The sequence below is a fragment of the Battus philenor genome, unplaced genomic scaffold (genome assembly GCF_028537555.1).
Source record: "Battus philenor isolate CCGP_79_NKW_IND1 unplaced genomic scaffold, ilBatPhil1.0.hap1 SCAF_5, whole genome shotgun sequence".
In the NCBI taxonomy this organism is placed as follows: Eukaryota; Metazoa; Arthropoda; class Insecta; order Lepidoptera; family Papilionidae; genus Battus; species Battus philenor.
Window position 1 is genome coordinate 5,945,313 of NW_027181715.1, and position 24,514 is coordinate 5,969,826.

The window sequence follows — 24,514 nt, forward strand, 5'->3', positions numbered from 1 at the left end:
ATATGTATTTTTTGACATGCGATTTTTGTACGTAACTTACCTTTTAAAATAAACGTAGCGATTATAATAACAGCACTAATAGCATCACATTTTATTACAAATTTAAAATTTTAGCATGAGAGCTTATAGCTTTTGCTAAATTTTATAGATGTTGATAATATTGTGCTATAATTACGTTTATTTGTATAGCATTTATTGAAACATTTTTCATAAGAATTATCAACATCGATGTAAACATGAGTCATGAACTCGATAACGTTTTGGTGAAATATTGCTCGTTGGATTGTGGTTGTTGTATGGCCGTGTTCTCTGGCGACCGGCCAAATGGGTCACTAGTCACGACAAATAGTAAAATCGCGTCTATTTCTGAATTTCTTTTTTCATTTTTTATTTGTTCTTTAACAGGGCAAACAACAGCCTATTATTCCGTTTTGTAGTAGTAGCAAGGAGGAATGTTACCACTAACTGTATTTTTGTTATTAATAATGTTATTAATACAAATAGCCAGTGAAAACATTCCAACTTGTCAATATAGTCAGTAAGATATAAAATATTTACAAAAAAAAATTAAGTTGTCTTAAACATATCTTTCAATTATGAAATATGAAAAAGAAGCTGAATTGCTGAGTGTGAAAGGTAGGGAATATATTATATTAGTATAGCGGTATATATGTGAGTTGTAAACTAAAATATCAATTTTTATTTTCTAATGAAACTATTAGATGATATACCTATTTTTCAATCAATATTATCTTGTAAGCTTGATGTTGTTTTTAAATCACAGGGTTGTAAAAAGATTATTTATAAGGTGTCTTATCCTATAGTATACATAGTATAGTATTATTTGTAAGAACATATTACTTGATAAAATGAATGGTTTTATGTAACTGTATCACTGATGGTGAAGGTCTACATTTTTGAAAAGAATGAATATATAAATAAATAAATAATGCAACACATTTAATTTCAGGATTTAGATGAAAAGAGAATCAAAAACATAAAGAACTTTATGTTAAGTTCCGTGGATGTTGAAAGGAAAGTGTTCCCAATAATAATGCAGTGCCTAGACGGAATGGAGCTAGCCGCTAATAGTATTAATGAAAAAGAGGTAATATTAATTATTTAAGTTTAAATTAAGTACAAAAAATTGTTTCAAAGATACTTTGTCCATAGCATATTACATAAAAAATTTGTGTATGAGGAGTTTTTGTGTACGGGTTGACTTTCAATACCACCATCTGTAGAACCCGTAGACTAATATTTTTATTATTATTGTTTTTATGAAACACATGAAATAGTACCCATGAAATAAACTGGTATATAAGTATATTGCATTTAACATCTACTCTCGGTTAGGAATATAGTTACAAAAGTTTAAGAAAAAGTAACTTAAAATAATAAAAAACGAAATTCACATTATAAAAATAAAAGGTCAAAGTTACTAAATTAAAATGAAATTAATAGAAAGTGTTAGAGAAACTAAGAAGCCATGTAATAAAAATGATCGTAGCCTATATAACTATGGTGCTTGAAAATTGAGACCATTAACATTTTAAATGGTATGATATGTATATTAAGGATTTTACTGTTACTGAGATTAGTATAAAAGTTAAAGTACTAAGATAGTAATCAGAAAATCTTTTGTACTCAAGATACTTAGTATTTTGGTGTAAAAACATGGTTACGTGATTTTAACCTATTAAAATACCCCCGGTGGATATCCTTGGTGGAGATGCTCGGGATCATATAACCATAATATTTTTGCGTGTGGCCAAACTCACCTATACCCGTTGAACCTTTTAGTGGCTTTTTACTATAGTCAGAGAATACCGGAACTAAAGGGAAGAAGAGAATATAACCTACCAGTACATATGTTGGGTAGGGTTTTATCACTACTAAACATACCAATTTAATTTTCTTTTTGGTAATAAATTAAAGTGGTTTCAATTAATCAACTAATCGTAATAATTTCATACACAGGACACACAATTGGTCATAGAGAGATACAAATCAGGATTCGTGCCGCCGGAGGACTTCAGGTTCGAGGCGGCGTCGGGTGCTGAGGCTGCAGAGGCACCACCACAGAACCATCTGACAGCCGCACGTGGCACCGTCTCTGGTCACCGGATCAAGAAAAGAGGAGGACTGCTTTCGATATTCAGCTCCAACAAGGTGAGACACCACTTACACCCATATAGCCTCAAAATCACTTTTAATTTTTATTCCTTTGGTCATTTTTATTTATATATAGGATATGAATGTCTGCAAAACTATAAAAATGACCAGTTCACAACCTTTTTGTTGTAATTTTAATTAATAATTTTATCCCACTTTTCGAACAACAATTTTAATAACGCATGTATGGGGTTTATTATTTTAAACTACTGTAATTTTGTTATGTTTGTTATAACAACCGATATTTAGCCATTTTTTATGGAATTATTACTGCAAGCTTCAATAGAACATGATGTCCGCGTTCTTACTAAAATGTGAAAGCAATTCACCGTGTTGTAGCGTGCATAAGTATATTTAAATTTATCTGCGCTAATTTCAAAACACTTAATTTTTTTTTCTGTTTTGTTGATAGAACAAGTAAAATGTAACCCAAAAATTTAAAAAATTTCATGAAATGAATTTCATTTGGATGGATGTAATAATTTGATCGATGTAATAATAGTTTGTTAAAAAGTGCTGTTTGTTAAGTCATGACAATATAATTTTTTGTTGTTCAAATAAGGGATTCTTCCGTCAGGGAGAGCGTACCACGAAAGTGTGAAAAAGGTTAACATTTGTAGTTATTGTTATAGAGGGTAGTAGAATATTACAGAGTGTATAAAATTAATTTTCTTTTTAATGGCAATAATTTTAAAAATATGTGAAATAGATTTTAATTTTCTGGAGTTACCCATTATTAAGCCATTTCACCAGATATTGACCTGACGCTAATATATAAAAAATGTGGCAATATGCAATATCGGTTGTTTTTATTTATTTATTATGCTTTGGAGATGGAGATACTAATGTGTTTTTATTTTATTATTCCCCATTCGATTCCCATCTAACACGGGTAAACCTAATGAATAAATGAATGATATTGGCTGTCGGCGATCGATGTCACATGAAAAAGTAAGTCCACCCGTGTGGATGTAAGTTTTTAGCATGTGCTATGAAACTTCATGCATTGTCTCCCATATAACTTGCAAATTCATGCGATTTAATCAAGTTCGAAGTGAGATTGTGCGAACATGTCAAGCGCACTTTTATGCTTTGCTTTGAACTCTCCTATGCAGCGGTGAAAGTTCCAACACTTGTCCGTTCGTTTACTTTTGTTTTCTTTATTTTAATATATTTTGTTTGCCTTCATCTCGTCACGAAACCGTCTAACGTTATGGCTACAGAGGATTATTGAAGCGTGCCACTCCTTCAAGGTCAGTTACAAGTTAAACGGGTGGTTTTACTGTGTGGTGCAATTATAGCTAGACACATTGTATTGTTCATTCACTTTTCCCATCACCTTTATTCCTTACTTTGTATGATTCACAGAAGACTGGCTATAGAATGGGTTGGTTCGCAACCCATATGTACACAAGTTTGAGTTTTGTGTTCAATCTCAGATACTTAATATAATACTTGGTACATTGCATGTTTTTTAAACTTAAATGTGGCCGGGAATTCTAAATATACAAATAATTATTCTAAATTATACCATCATTAAAATAATAAGCGTTTTTTAATGTGCCATAAATTTCATAATAATTTTCGATGCGTGTAAAAACATTTTATTACTGTAGAAATTTTGTAATGCTGAAAATTACATGGAGACAAAGCTCACCATTTACATTTTCTCTTGAATAATAACGAGTTTTGCTTTCTATTAATATATTTCATTACCTTTTGTTCATAAACATTATGTGCATATATTTGTTATGTATCATATCACTATGTACATATTTTCATATACTATATATGATTAAAAAATACTTAATGTAATTAATGACATCTAGTTCATTATTACATTTCAAAGGAACCATAACTGTGTCAACACACTACATTTCATCACAAATCAGTGTATAAAACACATTTTGTAATATTGACTAAATTTTTCTTGTGAAATGCTTTGTGAATGTAATTTAATGAATAATTAAACTAAATTAAATTTAATAAATATGTATTTAAGATAATAATGTAATTATTTGAATTTTAGAACAATATGTCAATGGACGGGAAGGAGGATTATTCAGATTTGCCACCAAATCAGAAGAAAAAGAAGCTTCAAGCAAAGGTTCATGAGTTAAATAAACAAGTAAGTTTTTCCATTATTTATTCTATTTATTCTCGCTTATTAATCTATTCATAAAGTATATTGGCACCAAGTCTTTCAACAGTTCAGAACAAATGTTTGATTGTGTGTGAACATATGTTTGATCAATATCTTTAGTATTTGGTATATCAGTTCATTGCTGATATTCATATACTAGTAGTGTAACTCAGTTGTCAGGTGACAGCCGTCGTGTGAATGCGTATTTTTTGCGTTCTGCGGACCGGACTAGTCAAATATGAATTTTAAATGTTTTTTAGTCAACAAAATATATATTTTTTTCATAATTCGATTCGAGACCGACAGTTACAAATCAGAGAAAGTTTGAGTTTAAATTTTATTGCAGGTGGCACAAGAGCAAGCCGCAATGGAAGGTTTAATGAAAATGAAAGGAGTATACGAAACAAATCCTACACTAGGGGATCCAATGACTGTGGAAGGTTTGATATCACTACATTGCTTATATTTTCTTGATAAAAAAGTATTAAAGAAACATAATTGCTAATTGAAAATAAAAATGAAGTAATGATGTGAAGACATGTACCGTTTTTTTTTTCCTTATATTTATAGGTAACATTTAGACAGCTATTATATTTATTTATAACTACCGCAGTTTATCTTATCTGTCTTTTGAATTGTTTAAATTCGATATTCCATTATTTTCTTTATATGAGAAAGGGAAAAGTTTTTTGTTATCAAAAATCAGCATTAAATTTTGTATTTAAGAACAGAAATATTATTTTTTAGATATTATTTTTTAAATTTATAAATATTGTAAAATTTTTAAAGGAAAGTTATATTTTTACATAAATTACATTTTACCTTGGTTTTTTCTCTGTTTTAAAAAATTGTATGTTAATCTAAATCAAAAATTGACCGCCAACATAAGGGTAAATATAATCATATTAATTATTACATTGTTTATATTATTTATTTTTGTGTGTTTGTCGCCAGGACAACTCAATGAATGCTGCGATAAATTAAAGAAACTAAGGGCACAGTTACGTAAATTCGAGGAACTATTGGCGGAGGCGAACAGTCAAGTGTGCATGCCGCCGCTGCACCCGACGTCGCGGACTAACGGCTCCGCCCCACCAGCACAGGCTATAAGGTTCATTGTTAATATACAATTAAGTAAAGTAACCACAGAAGAATCGCAGAGGTCACCAACGTAGCACTCTCTCGGGTATTATTTATCTGAAGTAGTGGACGTTGCAGCCGAAATGTTCTCGGGTGGCGACCATGAGCAGGTAGACAGTTTGAGTAAGCCCCCAATAGATGAACCCACGATGTAGTATGGTCGCTAGAAGTCGCAGGGTGAGGATAGTGGAAGACAAGTCATCGTGGCGACCTTTGTGGAAGGCCTATGCTCTGGAAGTCTATAGGTTGATATGATAAAGTAACAACAGGAGCAAGGCTCTAATCGAAAGTTTATCCATATTTTTGTATTAAAAATCCTACTCACAATATAGTATGGGGTAATTATTAAAAAAAACTGGGTGTTCACATTTATACTGAAACATTGGTGCCTGTTATATGCAAATATTTTTCAAGTGATGAAATGTATAAATAATAAATGAAATAGTATTAATTCACAAGTCTTCTTGTATAATCGAACAACAATTATTATAATAGGTTAGTAAAAAAAATTATTTTGATATTAAAAAGAACGTCCACCCACAAGGTGGATAGACAACATTGTATAGTTAAGGTTGTCGAAAGACGCTGGATGTCTGAAATATGTTATGCTTTATTATATAAGACTGTGACAGGCTAATATCGTTTGACAGTACGAAGACTGGGGGCAGGTAGTTTGTAATAAATATATTGTTTCAGTATCGGTTCAAACAGCGAATCCCTGTCTCGGTCGGCATCAGAGTCGTCAGTTAGCACGGGCACGGGCACAAACGCTTGCGCGTCGGTAGCGCGGGTGGCGGGCGGTTCCCCCGAGTCGGGACTGGGCGGCGAGCTGGCTGCCGCACACGAGCACGCCAACGGCCACCACGAGCATGATGAGCACGACGCACATGATCACGAGTCCGACATGGATTACTACTACGAACCGGATCTCCAGCCACTCGGCTACTGCAAGGCGCTCTACGCGTTCGAAGGTCAGTCAAGGCTATGTGTTGTTTTGAATGTCTAAAACTTTGTAGTTTTTCATACGTAATAACCGCATACTATTACTATTAATTCGGCGCTAGAGGACTGAGGCTTGAGATTGTAGGTCGCGGGTTTTATTCCCGGAATACAGTCTTGGATATAATTCACACTTTGTGCTTTTATTACGAAGTTTTGCCACTGCTCATAAACAAGCTTTCAGAGGATGTGCAGCAGCATCTTTTGTAACAATGCCACTCTGTGATCGCTCACCCATCGGCCAAGCGTGGCGTTTATGGTATATCCTCTCATCGCTATCTTCGGTGGAGGCCTACGCTTTGCAGTGGGCGTCTATGGGCTGAAACGAAGACGACGATGAAGTACATAGCACCACTCTGTGCTTCTTATCTGGAGTCTAGAATTGGTAGAAGTCAATAATTTGATGAGTTCAATCCAAAAATAAAAATAGTGAATATAGCTCATTTGGCAAGCCGAGGCTTGTCGTTTTGGGATCCCTCGAATCACTTCCAGCGGTGTAAAGATACCGCCCCCACCAGAAATTATGCTGCAAACGCTGTAATCGAGCTGTAAATTTATTTTATCATATCACTTGTCTGTGGGTTCCCTTAGTCACAGTTTACAATTATGCTTATTGAAGAATCTCACAGTTTTATTTTTTTAATATTTTACTATAGCACAATATAATTAATAATGATAAGTTTTTTTCAGTAACCAAAATTCGAATCGTATTTGAATGTCACCTCCTAACTGTATGTCCGTGCATTAATTAACGCATATGAATATAAAAAAGAAGACGTTTTATTGCAGCGAACGGCACCGGTTCGACGATGCGCATGGAGTGCGGCGAGCGGCTGCTGGTGCTGGAGACGGACGCGGGCGACGGGTGGACGCGTGTGCGGAGGCAGCACACGCGCGAGGAAGGCTTCGTGCCCACCACCTATATTGCCACCACGCTCTACGCCGACGCTCACGATCACTAGCACGGTGCGCACTCACCACACCTGGAAAAGGTTTTGTTTTTGTAATAGAAAATGGATGCTGTTTGCCTGTTAGCACATTTACTGTTGCACTAAGTTTGAGATGACTAGTGCTAAACTGGCTTAATCTAGACGTCTTTACAATAATTAAGCTCTAGGGATCTCTCAGGAACTTACTCAGAAATTAGGAGGCGGTCTAGCATGCGGGCACTACATGAAGTAACTGGATGCCCAAAGGTCCCCAAAAGAGAATTCGAAACTTTTTTTTTTATTTGTTCCCAAGTTAAAAAAAGTTAACGACGAAAATGAGTAAAGAGGGACAAGCCTCCGTTTGAAGTGTCACTAGATGTCAAAGAATTTCGCCGTCAGTAAGTTTAACAAGTAATAATAAGCTTGTGTTTGATGAAAAACTAGCAATTCTGTGGGAAGTAAGTAGACCGATCAGTCGGGGTAAAAGATGATGGTTCGTTAGCCGTATGTCTTATTCATACGATGTCAGCTTAGCATTTTCTAAGAGAGGGGAAGCTGAGTTCGATCAGTTTCTATTATAGGGGAACTTACGATGTTAATATAACTACCATTAAAAAGCATGTAAAAAGTTCTTAAAAATGTTGACATGAATAACAATTCTTTTCGTCAACGTCAATATAATGATTCAAGTGAAGACTTGTAATTTGCTGTTTGTTTAAATACAATATTATTTTATACTTATATAATTACCTACATCGGGTTGGCTTGCCAGTAGGTGATCCAAAGACAGTCAATGCCGCGGGTCGCGAGTGGTCGCTGAATCAATCAATCAATCAATCTTTGGACTTTTTGGGCCTTTGCTTTGTACGGGGCATTGGCTAAAAAAGAAGAAGTGTCCACAACCCAAAGTCTTCCAAACAAATAAATAAATTAAATATATAATACTGAATGAATATAATGTATTTGTTTTGTAGGCACAGCGGGGCGCTGCCTGCTTTGCAGTTGCAATGCCGCTGTCGCAACGTCACCGGCGTGTTGCAACGAGACGATATCGCCTCCGAACTGTTTGTCGCTTGTGAAATCGTATGTGAAAACCGCGGCGCCGCGACGCTCCAATAGTGAAACCACTCGTGGCCTAATCTTTTGCAAGTATTTTTGCTATAATTTGTCGTAACTGATACTAGGTTTATTTTTTTATCTTTCTTTATTATTTCTCAAACGCCGTAGACGTGGTAAAGCTGAATAAGAAAATATATTCAAGATGTTATCGATAAATTAAAAATTTTTGGAAAGGTTGAAAATAAAAATGAGATATCTTGTAATTTCTACTATACGAAGATGAAATTGCTACGTCTACGTCGATCGTAATTTTAATAACATTCCATGGTCTTATTTATTGTGTATATTATCGGATACATGACTTACATATTTTTCATGTAAGCTCGTTTAGCTTAAAATAGTTTGTAAACTTTAATTGTAACAATGTGTAACACATCTAGATCTTCATTGTGCCAGCTGTTTATGTGTTAAGGGATTTTCGTACTTATAATAGGTGATATTCTATTGCTTTTATGTGATTCCGCCGATGATTATTCGAAATTATAGCAAAAATAGATAATAAAAAAGTAATAAATATGACCTGTAAAATATGTAAACATTAAAATTTATCTCGAATTAATATTAAAATGCTAAAATAAAATGTATTCAGTAAAGATTAATGAAATACATTATCCCGATATCACACGATGTATTATAAAAAGCTTATATTAATTGAATCTTATTTAGTTATTAATGCTAGCTAAATGTCGTGATTAGCCAATGCTATTTTTGAATATTTCTGTATGGAAGAAACAGAATTGTATTTATATATAATGAGGGAAGAATGGATGAATGATTCGATTTTTTTATAAAAATAAAACTATATGAGACCTTTTTATGTGTTTAATTTTACATTATGACAACAACACCTTTCCAAGTGAAATAAATACACAATGTGTGTCTGCATTGTTTATTATGATTACGAAAGTCAATCATATAAATTTTGTTCATATGTGACCTATTTGTAGTAATTATTAATGTCCAAGTAATGATATTCCCTAAACACTAAGAATCATTGAGTGCTACCGAAACGGCTGTACCGTGACTTTGGTATTCTGCGGCGAGACGGGTGTGCCGAGTATCGGCCGTTTTGTTTCTTCAGTACGACGTTAACGCTCGCTGCGGCGGCGTTCAACCTTTTTTCTATGGCCCCCATCTCTCCGCGCTTTCCTATGGCGCGGTACAGCGATTTCGGTCGAACTAAAATACCGACAGTAAAGCCCTAGGTAGACATGATTTTTATGGGCCAGTATAAGTAAGTTTTTCGGTTTAAAACGCACCATGATTACTTAAGCTAATGGTAGCATATTTCAAAGTAACTATAATGTGCACTCAAGTTATTGATACCCTTTGCGGTGTATGAGGAAGTTGTATGGCAAATTTATTTCATCATCATTTCAGTCGCAGGACATCCACTAATGAACATAGCCTACACTATAGATTTCCAATAAGACTAGTTGGAAGTGGCCTGCACCTAGAGTCTTCTGTAGACCTTAACAAGGTCATATGTCTACTTTGTGGGTGGATGTTCGCTGAGCTTGTACGACTGTGGACTCCACTAATGAACTCTAAAGTCCAAACGGGTGCGACAAGCAATAGTTTTCAATAATCACTTGTGCGTCTCGTCAATTGTGTTACTTTGCTGTATTTTGTACACCAAATTCTCGAATAGCACGGTTCTATTCCAGGGCATAATATATTTTTTTCGAGTTCTAAAAAAACCACTTGCCTCGGGTTATATTCTGAATGAAATTTAGCTGTCTATAAAAATACGACTTGGTTATAAATACACAGGTTTGTCTCGATTATCACTAGTTTCATTCTATAATCGTTTGAAGTTGATGCTGCTATTCATTCCGGCGAGTATGTCTGGACTAATACTGTAAGAAAAATGTATGAAAGGTGTTAAACTCTGTAACTAAGATCTTAAAGAGATATTGTTTATCTTTATAAACAATTGTAAAATTGTTAGAGATTTATAAATTAAAAAAAAATGTTACGAAAAAAGAGTTTTTTAATCATCTTAAAATCTTTCAACACTTCCAGCAGGAGATATACTAGAAGCTATTATCTCGTGTAATCTAATATTTTACTTTCCTACTTTATATTGGTATGAAGAAGGTAAAGGTAGCCCAACGGTAGAGGACTGAGACTTGCGATTGTAAGCCGCGGGTTCGATTCCAGGGATACAATCTTAAATAATTCAAATTTTGTGCATTTACATTTACATTTGCACTGATATTGCCACTGCTCAAAATCAAGTTTCCAGAGTATAGGTAATAGCGTCCTCTACCGCATAACCACACCGCGATCGCCAACCCGTCTGTCAAGCGTGGCGAATATGGTATGTCCCATAGATATCTTTAGAGGACATCTATGCCTTGCGATGGGCGTCTATGGGTTGAAACGTCGAATAAATTTCGCAAAAACCTTAAGTAGTTTTGTACACATCCTTATTATTTAGACATGTTTAAAAAAATGAATTTATTCACTATCATCATCTGCATTAGTAGAATGTTCAATGTTGAACATGGAGAACCATATATCTTATACTTTTTTAAAAGGTTCGCGTGGAACCGGAGTACATTCATCTTCAGGCGGCCTTAATATGGCCATCTATCCACCGAAAGGAGGGACGTTCTATGCTGAATTAATTTAGTTATAATAAATAACCAATAATCATACGGCAAGTTAAAATTACACCGAATCGTTGTAAGACTGGTGTATAATCATTAAAAAAGTACATCGTTTCTTTTCACAATAACACCTTGACGGTTGCGTCGATTAATGAAATTTCTACAAGTTTTCTGGATTACAGATGTTGAAATGAAATTAACGCGAAAAAAATATGCTCTGTGCACAAATCTTTCACAATTTTATAATGTACCTGCACTAAAATTGCCCAAGAATACCCGATGACATTAATACAGATTGTAATTTTACTCAAGATTCAAATGGAAATGTTAACCTCATGCCATTTCGGTTTTAAATGTTTAATGTTACGATTAACCAATATCGAACACTGGTAAGATATATTTGGTACAGATACCTATACAGGATGATTAATTATAGGTGTAAATGCTGTAAAGGGATACACAGTTCCAAAAACCAATGGCTTCAGAAATAACAAATAATGATTAAAGTAATGATAATATAGTATCAAAGAGTGTTTTAAAAATTCGGATTACTACATATTGTAAACGATGGTTGTAGATATGTGTATAAACTTTTTGCTTACAAATGAGCTGTAAATCCATTGCTTTTAAGCTTTTACACCTATACTCCGTTCGACTTACCGGACCTCAGGAAAAAATTTACGGCAGAATTTTTTGATGAGTTGGCCCGGCACATTGTCTTAAACCTCAAGACATTTAACGGTATGTAGGCCTTGGGCAGCAAATTAAATAAAGTAATGCACCAACATTGTTTACATGTACAAAGTTTAGCTGTATTTACCTATAAGAAAATTATAAAATAATAAAACGTAGTCGTGACTCGCAGCTGGGAGAAGAGAGATTCGTATCTATAACTGTATGCTCAATAAACGAGAAAAAATAATGTTATTCAAACGCCCTAGCGATACAAATTAGAATTAATTTAAAAAAAACATTTACCTTATGTATACCATTTATCTTATTCCATATATCTTTTTGTTAGTCTTGTCCTCATAACAGAGGATCCTGGTATGTCAGTCTGCCCTACCAGTTTTCTTCAGGTTTTTCTGTTTTTGAAAAGTTTTATGGAGCCATCCACAGTAGTACTGCATGTTTTTGTAACTTTGTCACTCCAGCAAGTAGGTGACTACCCTCTAAACCTTTTACCTTTTACATGATCAATAATCGTAAGCCTCCACATGTTTTCAGAGCTACGTGTAATGTTGCCGACCGTTGCATTTATACATATGCATATCTTAATAAACAAAACGACAACAATTTCCATTGACACTATGATGCACGGATAAACTTATCTAGTTTTGATTGCACCGTATATATCAAAATTCTTTATCTTTCTAACAAACATGTAAATAAATAAGGAAAATCATCCTTTTTATGACTTACTAGAATTTATTTATTATCTGTTGTCATGTCGTATACATAAGGAATATGTTAAAACTTGATATAAATAATTTGTTAATGAAGGTTGTATTGCCGACGACTTTTTGACAAATCCTAATCTATACTTGCTTCTTAACCGACCTTTTTGCTTTAAACTTTGCGAACTTTGACTTTACTGTAATCAATGGATAGAGTTGACCAGCTCTTTGTACAAAAAAAAAAGAAAATTCTTAATAATAATTAATAATAATTGGTTTACATGCATTTGTCCTTTGCGTGATGCATACGCGTTTTCTTATGTTGATTCTTCCGATTTACCCTTACACTTGCCAAGTTTTTGTATTGATTTCTGCTGAACTGTGACTGCATGTAGTTATATGTACGGAAATAATGACCATAAAAGCAAAAAAGTAATTTGTTTGATAAAAGGAAAATTAGATTAATATACAAGCTAGTTGCACATATTTTAAAAAAGGTAGCCGCATATATCCACCTTTAATTTTTTTAATTGTTAACGCCCACATATATTACACATATATTTTGTCCGGTTCTCTTGTATAAAAATGCAATTGAGGAAGTCTTTACACTCCATGTAAAAATTGAGTTTTATACTTTACGGTGTTATTCATTATTATATATGTATTCACGAAGAAATTTAGAACTACCATCTGCATGACCATTACTACAATAAGCATAAACAACATAATGAATTCAAAATACATGAATATTTATTCAACATTTGATGCATTTTAAATAGTAGCATTAATGTGCTTGCATGAAGAGTTGCGAAGCGTTCACTGCTCTATTGGCCGACAACCGTTTTCCGTGTCTTACCACAAAAAGATTTCCTTACTAAAATCATAAGCTTTTCAATCGATAACAACATTCATTTCCGCTTTCAATAGTGTTGTCGAAAGTTCGACGATAATAAATAACGCAGTGTATACCGAAATGTGTTTATTGATCATGTTGAACTAGCAACGTGGTACTTTCTCTAAATCCTGAGTTGAAACTAGTTTTACGGGATATGTACAAGATCCTGAGGTTGATTTTTGCGCAAACGTTTACTTGATCTAGGCTGCCGTTCTCATTGTTCAACATTATATATTACCTTAAAGGCTATATAAAGATTTCTTATTATGTTATCATTTGAAATCAGTTATAAAACTATTATTAAATGTGATATTTGAACGTGGTTTTGACAGAGCAGAAAACTAATGCCTTACTGTCAGATCAAATCACGTGGTTTCTCTTCAATCGATCAACTTTATTGACGTTGTCACGTAATCTTTAAGCCAGCGGATTGGTATGCTGAGACATTTTATATGCTATTCGTTATAGCTTTCGATATCTTCACCCATTGTTTCTGTATTTAAGTACTCTTGCATTTCATTGTTTCTAAACCATGAAGCATTTGCAATGTTTTTGAGGATGATGTTTTATACCTTTACTTTTTGTGGACAACAACCTTCAAATATATAAAACCGTCTTAAAGTCTACATGGATCTAGATTTCGGGAGTCGCTAGCAAAAACATGTTGCATGTTTGCAAAAGGGTTCAAACTAACACACAGATCTTAATTATAATGTAATATTTATTTACTTCTTATCATGTTCATTGATTATTTTTATTCTTTATGCTGCGTCGTGTTGAAATTTTGTAACATTTGATGACAATATTATTACTAAGTAATTTTATATCTAAATTGATTACAATGTTAAAAGATAATTTCTTACTTTCGCTCATTTATTAGACAGAGACACAAGATTAAAAGCCAGAGTAACATATTAAGTAAATACATTTAACAACAGATATTCTGTTAGTTTAAGTGTTAATTTATTTCAAATATAAAGCATGATGTGAATAAGCATTATAAACAATGTCTTTTATTAATTTTTTTAGCTAAGAGAGGACATCATTGGGTCAACTATTTAAATTTTTTTACGTGTAGACATTAATACGTAATTCTCTGGTTATCACTATGAGAGGATTTTTCACATACCGACTTGTAATGAGAGTCAATACAATTCTTGCTGCTCCAGCATAAGTGTATTTCAGTGTAAAGTAATGATCTAGTTGAAATGAAAATTCCCGGGTGTCGTTGAGAAGTGGGACAAACGACAAACGAGTTCATAAACAGTTAAAGTTATAGATAACCGTTCTTATACTAGCTTAGACTTTTAATTTTTTTATTGTCACTAGACTAATGTTTAAAAATATCCATACACACGAGATGCAAATAATCTTGTATCTAAAAAGATACATTAGTTTTTATAATCACAATTTAATTATAGTGCTACCTAAGCCGCTGTATCAGTAAGTTTTGGCCTCTCCGTTTCATCAGTCGGCGCTCATATTGTTTTTCCCCCGCCCCCACCTCGCCGCGCTTACCTTTAACGCGGTACAGCGATTTCGGTAGCACTATGTTTTTGTTACAAACTTCGATGGGTGTTTTTCTGATCATAATTTGATAAAGGGAATTGATTCGGCATTCTAAAATTGGTTCTGATTGCTTTTCCATTGAGAGCCTAAGATAAAGTAATTTGTCAGGAACCCTCGCGTTCAGTTACACCAGGAAATATCCGCTTAAATGACCTCTAGCTTGGCAGGTCTCCAAACCGATGGAACGTGTAATGTAGCGCACCGAGCTCTGACTCACACGGAAACCCTTGAGTTTAGTTATTGTGAAAAGGTTTAGCACCTCCAGCGACAAAACTGTAAATGATAACGGAGGAAAACAGAAAAAAAAACGTCTCTGCGACGTAAATTTATATTTGTAAGCGGTAGCAGCAGTAGTAGTAGTAATAGTGTAGCAGTAGCGTAGTAATTTTATTGGAGGTAGATTTTTACTGCTATTATCTTGCAATGTAATGTATGAACATAACGGTATTACATTTTTAGTGTATTGAGGTGAAGTAATATACCACCCATAAACCATGACTTAAATTGATTTTACATAATTTTTAATTTAATAGAGTTTATAAAAATACGTTTCAATGGAGCTGCTACTTGTGAAAGAGCTACATTTTGTAATGTTTGGGCAGTAGTAGTACCATAGCGTATTGCTTTACATAACCATTTAGGTTAAATCACTTTATGGTTTGAAACAGCAACAATAGACATCACTATTTTGGCCGTAGGACGTCAACCACTAGATTTAGGTCGATAGCTTTCCAATAGCGCCGGTTGGAAGCAGCCTGAGCCATCTAGAACTTTCGGCGAAATTAACAAGTCTTGTATCCAACGATCCATGATCACCTCTCCAGAACTCTACTACCACTGCTACTTTAACATGACAATCTACGTGGCTATGTCGGTTACATTCGTTCGTCGAATCTCTTTAAACCCTATTCGGTCTTGTCGAGAAGTCCCGAACGTTGCGTTCTTCGTGAATCGTTGAGCGACTGTGAGGTTGTCAATATGAGAGACCTCCGTTGTGCCATAAGTGATCACTGGTAAAAGAAAATGATTCATATTATTTTTTATATTTTTGCATTGCCATTAAATTATTAATTTTTCCTTTTTTAACAACGAAATCTTACCTCTTGTAGATATACACATTTTTTATGTAACTTTAGTATGGGTGTTACTATAATAGTATTCCTGTCGGGGGGCGTGAGTGAAACTACAAATTCTTGGTAATTGAAGTGACAACCGGAACAAAGCCTATCGATGTCTTATCAATACAATAGAGAGCGTATCGCCTTGTTTATAGCTTGTGATATATTTTTTTTCTTTTACAACGCATTTGATTTTAATATAAAAAGTAGCCCGGGTATATAATTGAGGCTATTTAAGTTTGAAAGATACTGACCGACTTAAAGTAGAAGGAAAACAAGATCTGACTCAGATATTTTCGATGCGAGTTTCTTGTAAGACTAGAAGTTTGACGTAACAGTTAAAATGGTTACTCAAAATTTGTTACAGAGTATATTTTAAATTCTGTTAACATCTTTCTCGCTCTTATTACGAAATTTAATATCTCCGGTTCGAGGGATAACAAAGGGGATCCGAGTTGAATAGGTAATAGCAGTCTATTCCAAATACTTTATGTTTTCAGAGAAAGGGGCGCCTTCTTTTCGCTGTATAATATAAGCTGCTTTAATAACTTAGATATAAAATTCTTTTATGAAAATTGTTCAAAAGCAGACAAATTGCATCGCGCTAAAGCAAAGACGTTACAATTACGTATAGATCCGTTGTTATGATTTTTTTAAATCGTCATTCGTTTTTTTAAACAAGTTTTCCGTTAATTTTTAGTAAGTCAAATCTTAACAACATACCTATTCAAATTAGTCATCTTGTCGGGGCATTCTTTTTTGTACAACTTTTTTCTTACCAAGACGTTTCGTAAGTTTTTTGGCGTTTTTAGGATTCACTTTAAGAAGGCTTTCAATCTTGAATCTTATCTTGTTTTTGCATTTTACTCTCAGCACTAATTCTCTATATAGCGTTGTCCTAACGTATTTCGGTTTAGGACTAGAGATGTTAATTATCATAACTGACATAAAACGTTGTGGTGCTAATTAAATGTTATGGCTATTTCAGACGAAATGCTTTACGCTACGCTGGTATTGACAAATTTACATGGCTACACTTTCGGAATAATGGGTTCCGACAATTGCGAGGTATATGAATAACATGTTAAAGCGACATTTGTCAACGCGGTGTCGCGGCGCCGTTGCTCGAAGTACGTCGTTTGAAGAGGAATCGTGTGTTAACAAGATGATTGTTTTTTCTTCGTTCAAGGAGTGCCATTAGTTGCCCATTTGATTGTTGTTGTTGCCCATTTGATTTAATTTTTACCCACGTGCCCCAACATGTGGGCAAGTTTTAAAAGTGAATGATTACTGACAGGTATTGCATGATCTTGAACTCCTAGAGAATCGAGTTACAGCTTTAATATATTATTGTTTCTCCAATACTACGTATTCAAAGCATCTATACTTTCCCATTCGCTCTCTTTTTCTGTTCTACGTCGTAAAGTAAGTATAATATATCTAGATAACAGATAAAGTATTATTTATTTTTCTATTTTGCACACCTGTCTTCTCGTTACCTTTGCATTTTGATTTGACTGGTAGTATAAGGTATAAGTTGAAAACAAATAAATTAATAAGATACAGGCTTTAAGCGTTTGTCAACGTGATGTAGTCCTCTAGTACAGTGCTCCACAACCACCACACCAGTGTGTCACAGCACATAGGTTGCACACCAGTGCCATAGGTCAGATACAAGTGTGCCGCGGTAAAAATGAATAAATTGAAATTTTGCAATTTTTCATTATTCATATTTTGTATTTGAAACACAGCGGCACGTCACGTTCATTCGTCTTCAGAATTCAGCTTTTGGTGTGCCGCGAAATTCTAGAAAAGATTTTATTGTGCCGTAGATGACAAAAGGAACATTGCTCTAGTATATTCTTTAGATTTACTTTCGTACCAAAGCTACAATAACAACGAAGGGTTTGACACTAACGTAATGCGTAGCATACTAATTAGTTGCGGTATTTTAAAAAGGTTATTTTGGGTAACCAAGTTAATAAAAATGTAAATTGGTTAACTAATTTAAACAAAAACGAAATCACGGCGTAGAACGTTAAGTAACAGAGAATCCCCGACACTATCATTAAATATTCTACGGCCTCGAAACCGCGAGAATTTGCTACGGGGAATATTTAAGAACTCTAGCTCGCGATGTTTTGTAACTGAAATATTATATTATAATAATTATGAACACATCTGCCTTGCAATGCCTTTGAATAAAATTCTTAAATATTCACTATTTTCTCAGCTGGACACGCCTCATCATTGTCATAATTTTAGCCGTAAGTCGTCTACTGCTAGACATAGAGAGTCCTCAAAGATTTCCAATAAGATTAGTAGAAAGCGGCCTCATCCGACAACCCTAACAAGGTTACCTATTCACCTTGGACATCCTATGCTGCGTTTGCCTGTTTACGTTCTTCGTTTAAAGCAATAGTGGGCATGTGTCCTGTACGCTATAGAGCCTGCTTTCTGCCACTGGAAATTTGCGGGGCTATGTCGGTAATTTCCGTTCATTTAAACGAATCCGTAGGGATTCCTCTTCAGTCTCGATTAGACCTCGTAGAGTAATTCTAAGCATACCCTCGTTGAGCAACTGTGAGGGTACCAAAGTGGTCCGAAGTAAGAGACAATTTTAGGGCTGTAAGCTATCGCATGTAAAACTGAGAGATATCGGAGTTCGTGTGTCATACCTTAGTATATTAGAAAACTGTGTTCACGTTGATAAAATGATGATAGCTCTTCAATAGTGTAAAATAAAAAAAAGGCAATATAAAGAACGAAATAAACAGGACGTTTATTTGATCACTCGACGTAAGCGGTATTCATGTTCAATTTTAAGTCACACAGGTTTTTGAGAAGCAAAACCATGCGCTGAAGGATCTATCAGCTACATTATTACTAGTAGTTAGCTATATAATTACTAGCAATTAAAGATAAGAATATTTAAAAATATTATTAATAGATTTATTTTATGGACTTACTAAGCTTAGCCTAAATAATAAATTCATTTCAGCGGTGGGCTGGTCATATATTGTGAAGAACAGATGCAACAGACACCCATGTTCTAAAGTGGAGACCACGGGCCAGGGCAGTGAAGGAAGTCGACGTACAAGGGAGGCAGACGATTTCGTTAAGGTCTTCGAAATACGATAGATCGGTCGTTATTGAAAATCTTTGGAGGAAATCTATTTAAAGCTTTTGATGACGATTCAATTAACTAAGTAATAAAATACAAAAGGAATCGTTAATTATACAATTGTTATTAATTTTGGTTGTTAAAATAAAACATGTAGAAAGATCTGACTCTCATAAATACATTCTTTTTAGTCATATATTTTCGTACAATTACCATCAAATTAATTGTAAAGGGTGAACACATATATTATATTTGAAAACCTTGTTATGAGTATATTTGTTAGGGGAAAAAACTGTATAGAGGTCCAGTAAAGTAATATTATATATAATGTACTGACCCGAGCCGAGGTTCCCTAGGGAGTTATAAACGAGGTTGGAGCTAAGGGCTCTCTGCGCTGTGCCACTGAAGCCCACGGATCTACAAAGCCAATATGGTAGATTCTAATCGAAAAATAAATAAATACATTTAAAAAACTGTTAAGTTAAACGGTTTTTTGATACCCATATTGTGGTGGTTGTGGAAAAATATGTACCTAGTCCGCCATATAGGAACGGCGTCCATCTTGAATTTTAAATTTTGACATAATCATCGTGTTTTACTAGTGTAGCCTTTTCATTTCATACCCATATTGAGGGGGTTAAGGAAAAATACATAATCCGCCATTTTATATCGGCGGCCATCTTAGATTTATAATGTTATTGATTTTATTATATTGTATAGTCATCTAAATTAAATGTGTGTTACAAATTTCAGAACAATCTGACAACGGGAAGGTGCTTAAATTTCAATTTCTAATTTTGATCCAAATAAATTCCGTACGGGTCGAACTAAATAAAACCGTTTAAAAAAGAAACTCTCTGGATCCCCCAGAATGTTTTGGTATGTCAAGACGTTGTTACGCTAAGTTTTCAAAAATATTTGTTGTGGTCGCCTTCGTTCTGATTTATTTATTGATACATTGATATACTCGTATGTCAACCGATAAACGCACACTGCAAGGCACAGGTCTTTCCCAAATATCGCCATGATGACAGGTCTTGCACTGCCTTTACCCTTGGTTAAGTCCCCGGTCCACCGAGTGGGGTGTGGACACATGTAAATAGGGTGGGTAGGTCACCGATTCACCGAAAAAGTACAGGTCTAAGAAAACATGAAGAAGTTATGGCTACATAATTCTAATAAAAAAATACCGTGTCAATTAGTCTGGGTTATTAGGAACAAAATTTGCTATTTTTTGATGCATTTGTTGCTTAAAACAATTTTACGGTCGACCACAAAACGAAACAAGACCATTTCTCACTGTCTTAAAATAATAACTATATTAAAAAAAAAAAAAAACAATTACGTCATTGAGAACATTTTTATTTTTAACCACAACTGCAGTATGTTGTTGCCAGGTAATTACTTGCCGGATGATATAGCGATTTAAAAATTATCGAGAAAATTGAGTATTAATTTTTTTACATGAATATCGTTATAGTAACCAAAAATAAGAAAAACATCAAATTAATAAGCTATTAAATCATATACGAATGAAGTTTTTAGTAATGATTTCTTTTGAAATTGTACATCTTATGTGTTCTGGTGAACATTTTGTTGCTTTCTGGAAATAGTTTACAATTTCCAGTAAGCAACAAAAAAAAATTTACAATAGTTCTAAATAGAAATTATAGTAGCTCGTAATTTTTTTAATACATAATGCTGGAACAAGCTGTTTATGCACGGTTTTTCTTGCGTCAAAAATTCGCTAATTCGTTATTCAGGGGAGCTATCCTTTCTGAGCTGTACTTAATATTCTTTGGACGTTAGATTAATTTAGTTATTTTTCATTAAGTTATATCGAGCTGCGGGCTTACTTACTTTAATTAACAAAATAAGTACTTTCTCTTTCGTACAAACTCATATAATAGTGCTTAAATCCTTGACACAAATTCAGAATCGAATTCCAAGTTAGTTTAAGGATTAGATCATTCTAGATAGACCAGTTTGCGACAATATCTATGTATACTTGATTGGTATGACTAATCAAATCTGCAATGTAATTGGTTTTATACGGCTTGTAAATTATATTAACAAGAAATAAGGCCGCTTGCTATACATAAATATTCAGTACTCTGCGTAAATTATAGAGGTTTGTTAAAAATTAGTCACTAAGGCGCATACAGATGTGCCAGTGTTCATTGTAAAGCAAAAATCGTATCATGGAGCAATCAAAATATATCACCTATTTTCAATATTAACCCTTTTTTAAGAAGTAAAGATATTGTTTAAATCCTGTGATGTTGTTTGTATTAATATGATAACAAATCTTTTTTTTTTTATTTTAACTTTCATCTTACCGTGAGTAACTCTATTTTAAAAGAAAATAGCACTTTCTGTCAAACCATATATTCGAAATTATTACGACATCCAAAATTAACCTTAGTTATTTAAAAAAATGTACTATGACATAGATTTTGTTTTAACTAATTTTCTTGAGTCTGTCTGCTCTGCAGTCAGATTTCGGCTTGACGTTGATTTATAGGAAACCTTGAATAATATTTTACTATAGCATTATGGTATTATGTATTAATGTACTTTATTTAGGCCTTATTAAAGTCATAGGAAAATGGTACAAGCTGGCCGCCTTCAACCACTCCAATTGGAAATTTGTGCAAGAAGCAATATTCAACAGTGAACGTTCTGAGACTGAACTGATGATAATGATAATATTTACTAATGAAAATGAAAACGCGGTTATATGTCATTAAGATGTATTTTATTATGATAGTTCAGTAGGTCATATTCGTGACAGGTTGGGAGAGTCGGAGACAGCCGCAGATGCCGACAGCTGCGTAACGATGTTGTTGTCATAATAGGCAAAGCAAATGTTAGGGCGCAACGGAGTAAATGAAATTAATTTGATGTAACATACTTTCATACCGGTCGGCGGCGGTGGTTCGCAGTGTACGTAAGAGCGTCGGCGCAAGAGCAGCGGTCCGTGCGTTTGGCCTTTCCCAGCGCTTTTTTTTATCGCGTACATTTTCCTACTTTTCCTTCGTAGTCGAAGTAATTAGGCCATATAAAAATAAAGTGGAATTTATTTGTCACAGGATTTTTTCTATCTATTACGAAATATGGTAAGTCTATTTTATTTATCAAGTATTTAATTAATTTTGAATATCGTTAATGTCGTAAAATATTTTAATAATTATTAAAAACATCTTATTAGATAAACTATAAATTTAAATACGTTCTCTATAAATATGCATAGATCTTTGAATTTTAAATTAAAAATCTTGAGTAAAAATAAGTATTGGACAATTTAGAACTAAAAGAAATTATTCATAGTATTCCAAAGAATTTTCATTTATGAAATTTAATAAAATTTATGATTGTTTTATTCTGTCCCGATGAGCACTTTTCGTTCATTGAACGAACATCTCAAAAACTCAATCAGTGGTATTGACAACGAAACCATCTCGTTTATCTTTACTCTTTTCAATTTCGTAACGCAATCGACAAAATGTCATCGCTGCTTGTGACTTGTGAAAATCGTCTGTCGCTTTTGCAAGAATTTACCGTAGTACTTGGTGATTCTATTTATTTTATAGTAAAGTTACGACGGAGCTATTTGATGTTGTCTTTACTCAAGCCCGTCAAATGCTTTATTTCGTTTCTATATAAACGGGACTTTGAATTCTGTTATTATATCGCTTAATCAGATAATGGCATAGTTTGCGCGTCTTTATGTCGCAGTGTTTATATTATTACGTACTTTTATGTAAAATTTATAATTAAATTACTTGCAGCTTAACCAAATAAAGTTATTTCATATACGTTTTATTTTATTTTTAATAAAATGATAGTATGGTAGTAAATTATAATTATAATTTTTAAGGTATAAAGGTATACAAGACTCAAAAAGAATAGAAATCGTAAAGCTTTTAGTTCAACAGCATTCGCGCGTAATGCATTCGGCGAATCGTTATTTTCCTGTTACCAAAACATTAATTTCCGCTTAAAAGAAATTTCTGTCTCAGTGTTTTTACCCATAAAGACCTTTTTCTTAATTTGAGACGTTTTAGCTACCATTTGTTAATAAAATATTTAATTAATTCCGTACAACAGTATTAACTAAATTTTTAAAATCTTATATACATTAGGTTACAAACGGGAAGCAAGACATGTTTGTATTTTTTTTGTCCAAGTTGGTTTTCAAATGAAAAAAATTGCGCCCCTCGAACAGGAACACAATCATAATAGTGCAATATTGCTTTAGACAAATAATAGCCATTAGTATACATGAAAATTTCAGTAAAGTTATAGATATTCGTCTTAACTTTAATTCACAAATTAGTTGATATCACGAAATAAATAGAAACTGATTTCTAAGGTCGTTGAGATCTCTAAGTTGACTTCAAGTAATTAGAAAAGTTTTTATTTGAAACTTTCAAGATGTTGTACATGTTACGTTACATTTATTAAGTTGTTATAAGAAAGCCTAATATTTTTATAGGAAGTATCATTGCATATTTTATTAAAAAAACTGTAGTGAAAATGAGAAAATATTTTCGAGCTTACTGTTATTTAAACGCAAACTTTTAGTAAATATTTTAAATCGACAGGAAAACGGCTATTGGGTTCAGAAGTGTCAGTTAATGTTATGGAAGGCGTCTCTTGCCGAAATATGGTAATAAATAGTTTATTTTTAAAATAGGAAAACTTGGTCTAGTTTAGTACGATAAGACATACCTAAAATTTTAAAATATCTGTTTGATACATTGATAAATAATTATATAGATAAAAAAATATTAAAAATTTGGATATTTTACATAAAGACGTGGATCGATATATTGTACATATTTTGAACTTTACTAAATTTATCGAGTGAAATATATTTAATAGTAAACTTACTTTTTTTTTTTTTTTAAAGTTTTAAGGATTTACGAGATCTAATGTATTCATGTCATACTTCTATGAAACGATTTAATGTTAATTATAAAGCATCTAAAAATATAAAAATAAAAAGAACAACACAGAATTAATACATGGGATTAATTACTCAAGTTGCGTATAATAAAACAGCAATAAGGTTCTAGAAACGGCTCGGCGCACTCAACAAACAAAAAGCTTCAGAACAAAGTTTTCAATCAACCGAAAGCGCTTCGTGGAATTATAATCTGCTCTTTAAGATTAATTTAACTAACAATTAATTAAATTTAAATATAGTATCCCAATTTATAACAAAAAAATAAACAGGACTACCTAAACGGCACAGCAATACTTTCGTCTTCATCGGTGATAGATTT

General features: G+C 33.4%; 1 protein-coding gene across 2 annotated transcripts in view; it reads left to right on the forward strand.

Annotated features, from left to right (window-relative positions):
- Positions 1-9,307, forward strand: part of Cip4 (formin-binding protein 1-like Cip4) — a 59,041-nt gene extending 49,734 nt beyond the window's left edge. Inside the window, exons 7-14 of one of the 2 annotated variants that reach the window (XM_068772593.1) lie at positions 971-1,108; positions 1,981-2,172; positions 4,205-4,303; positions 4,665-4,758; positions 5,273-5,429; positions 6,155-6,429; positions 7,247-7,449; positions 8,361-9,307. In XM_068772593.1, coding sequence (XP_068628694.1) covers positions 971-1,108; positions 1,981-2,172; positions 4,205-4,303; positions 4,665-4,758; positions 5,273-5,429; positions 6,155-6,429; positions 7,247-7,419 — 1,128 coding nt within the window. In that variant the 3' untranslated portion in view covers positions 7,420-7,449; positions 8,361-9,307. The remainder of the gene's footprint in view (positions 1-970; positions 1,109-1,980; positions 2,173-4,204; positions 4,304-4,664; positions 4,759-5,272; positions 5,430-6,154; positions 6,430-7,246; positions 7,450-8,360) is intronic. The other variant, XM_068772592.1, reaches the window with a different exon arrangement.
- Positions 9,308-24,514: the final 15,207 nt, after the last annotated feature.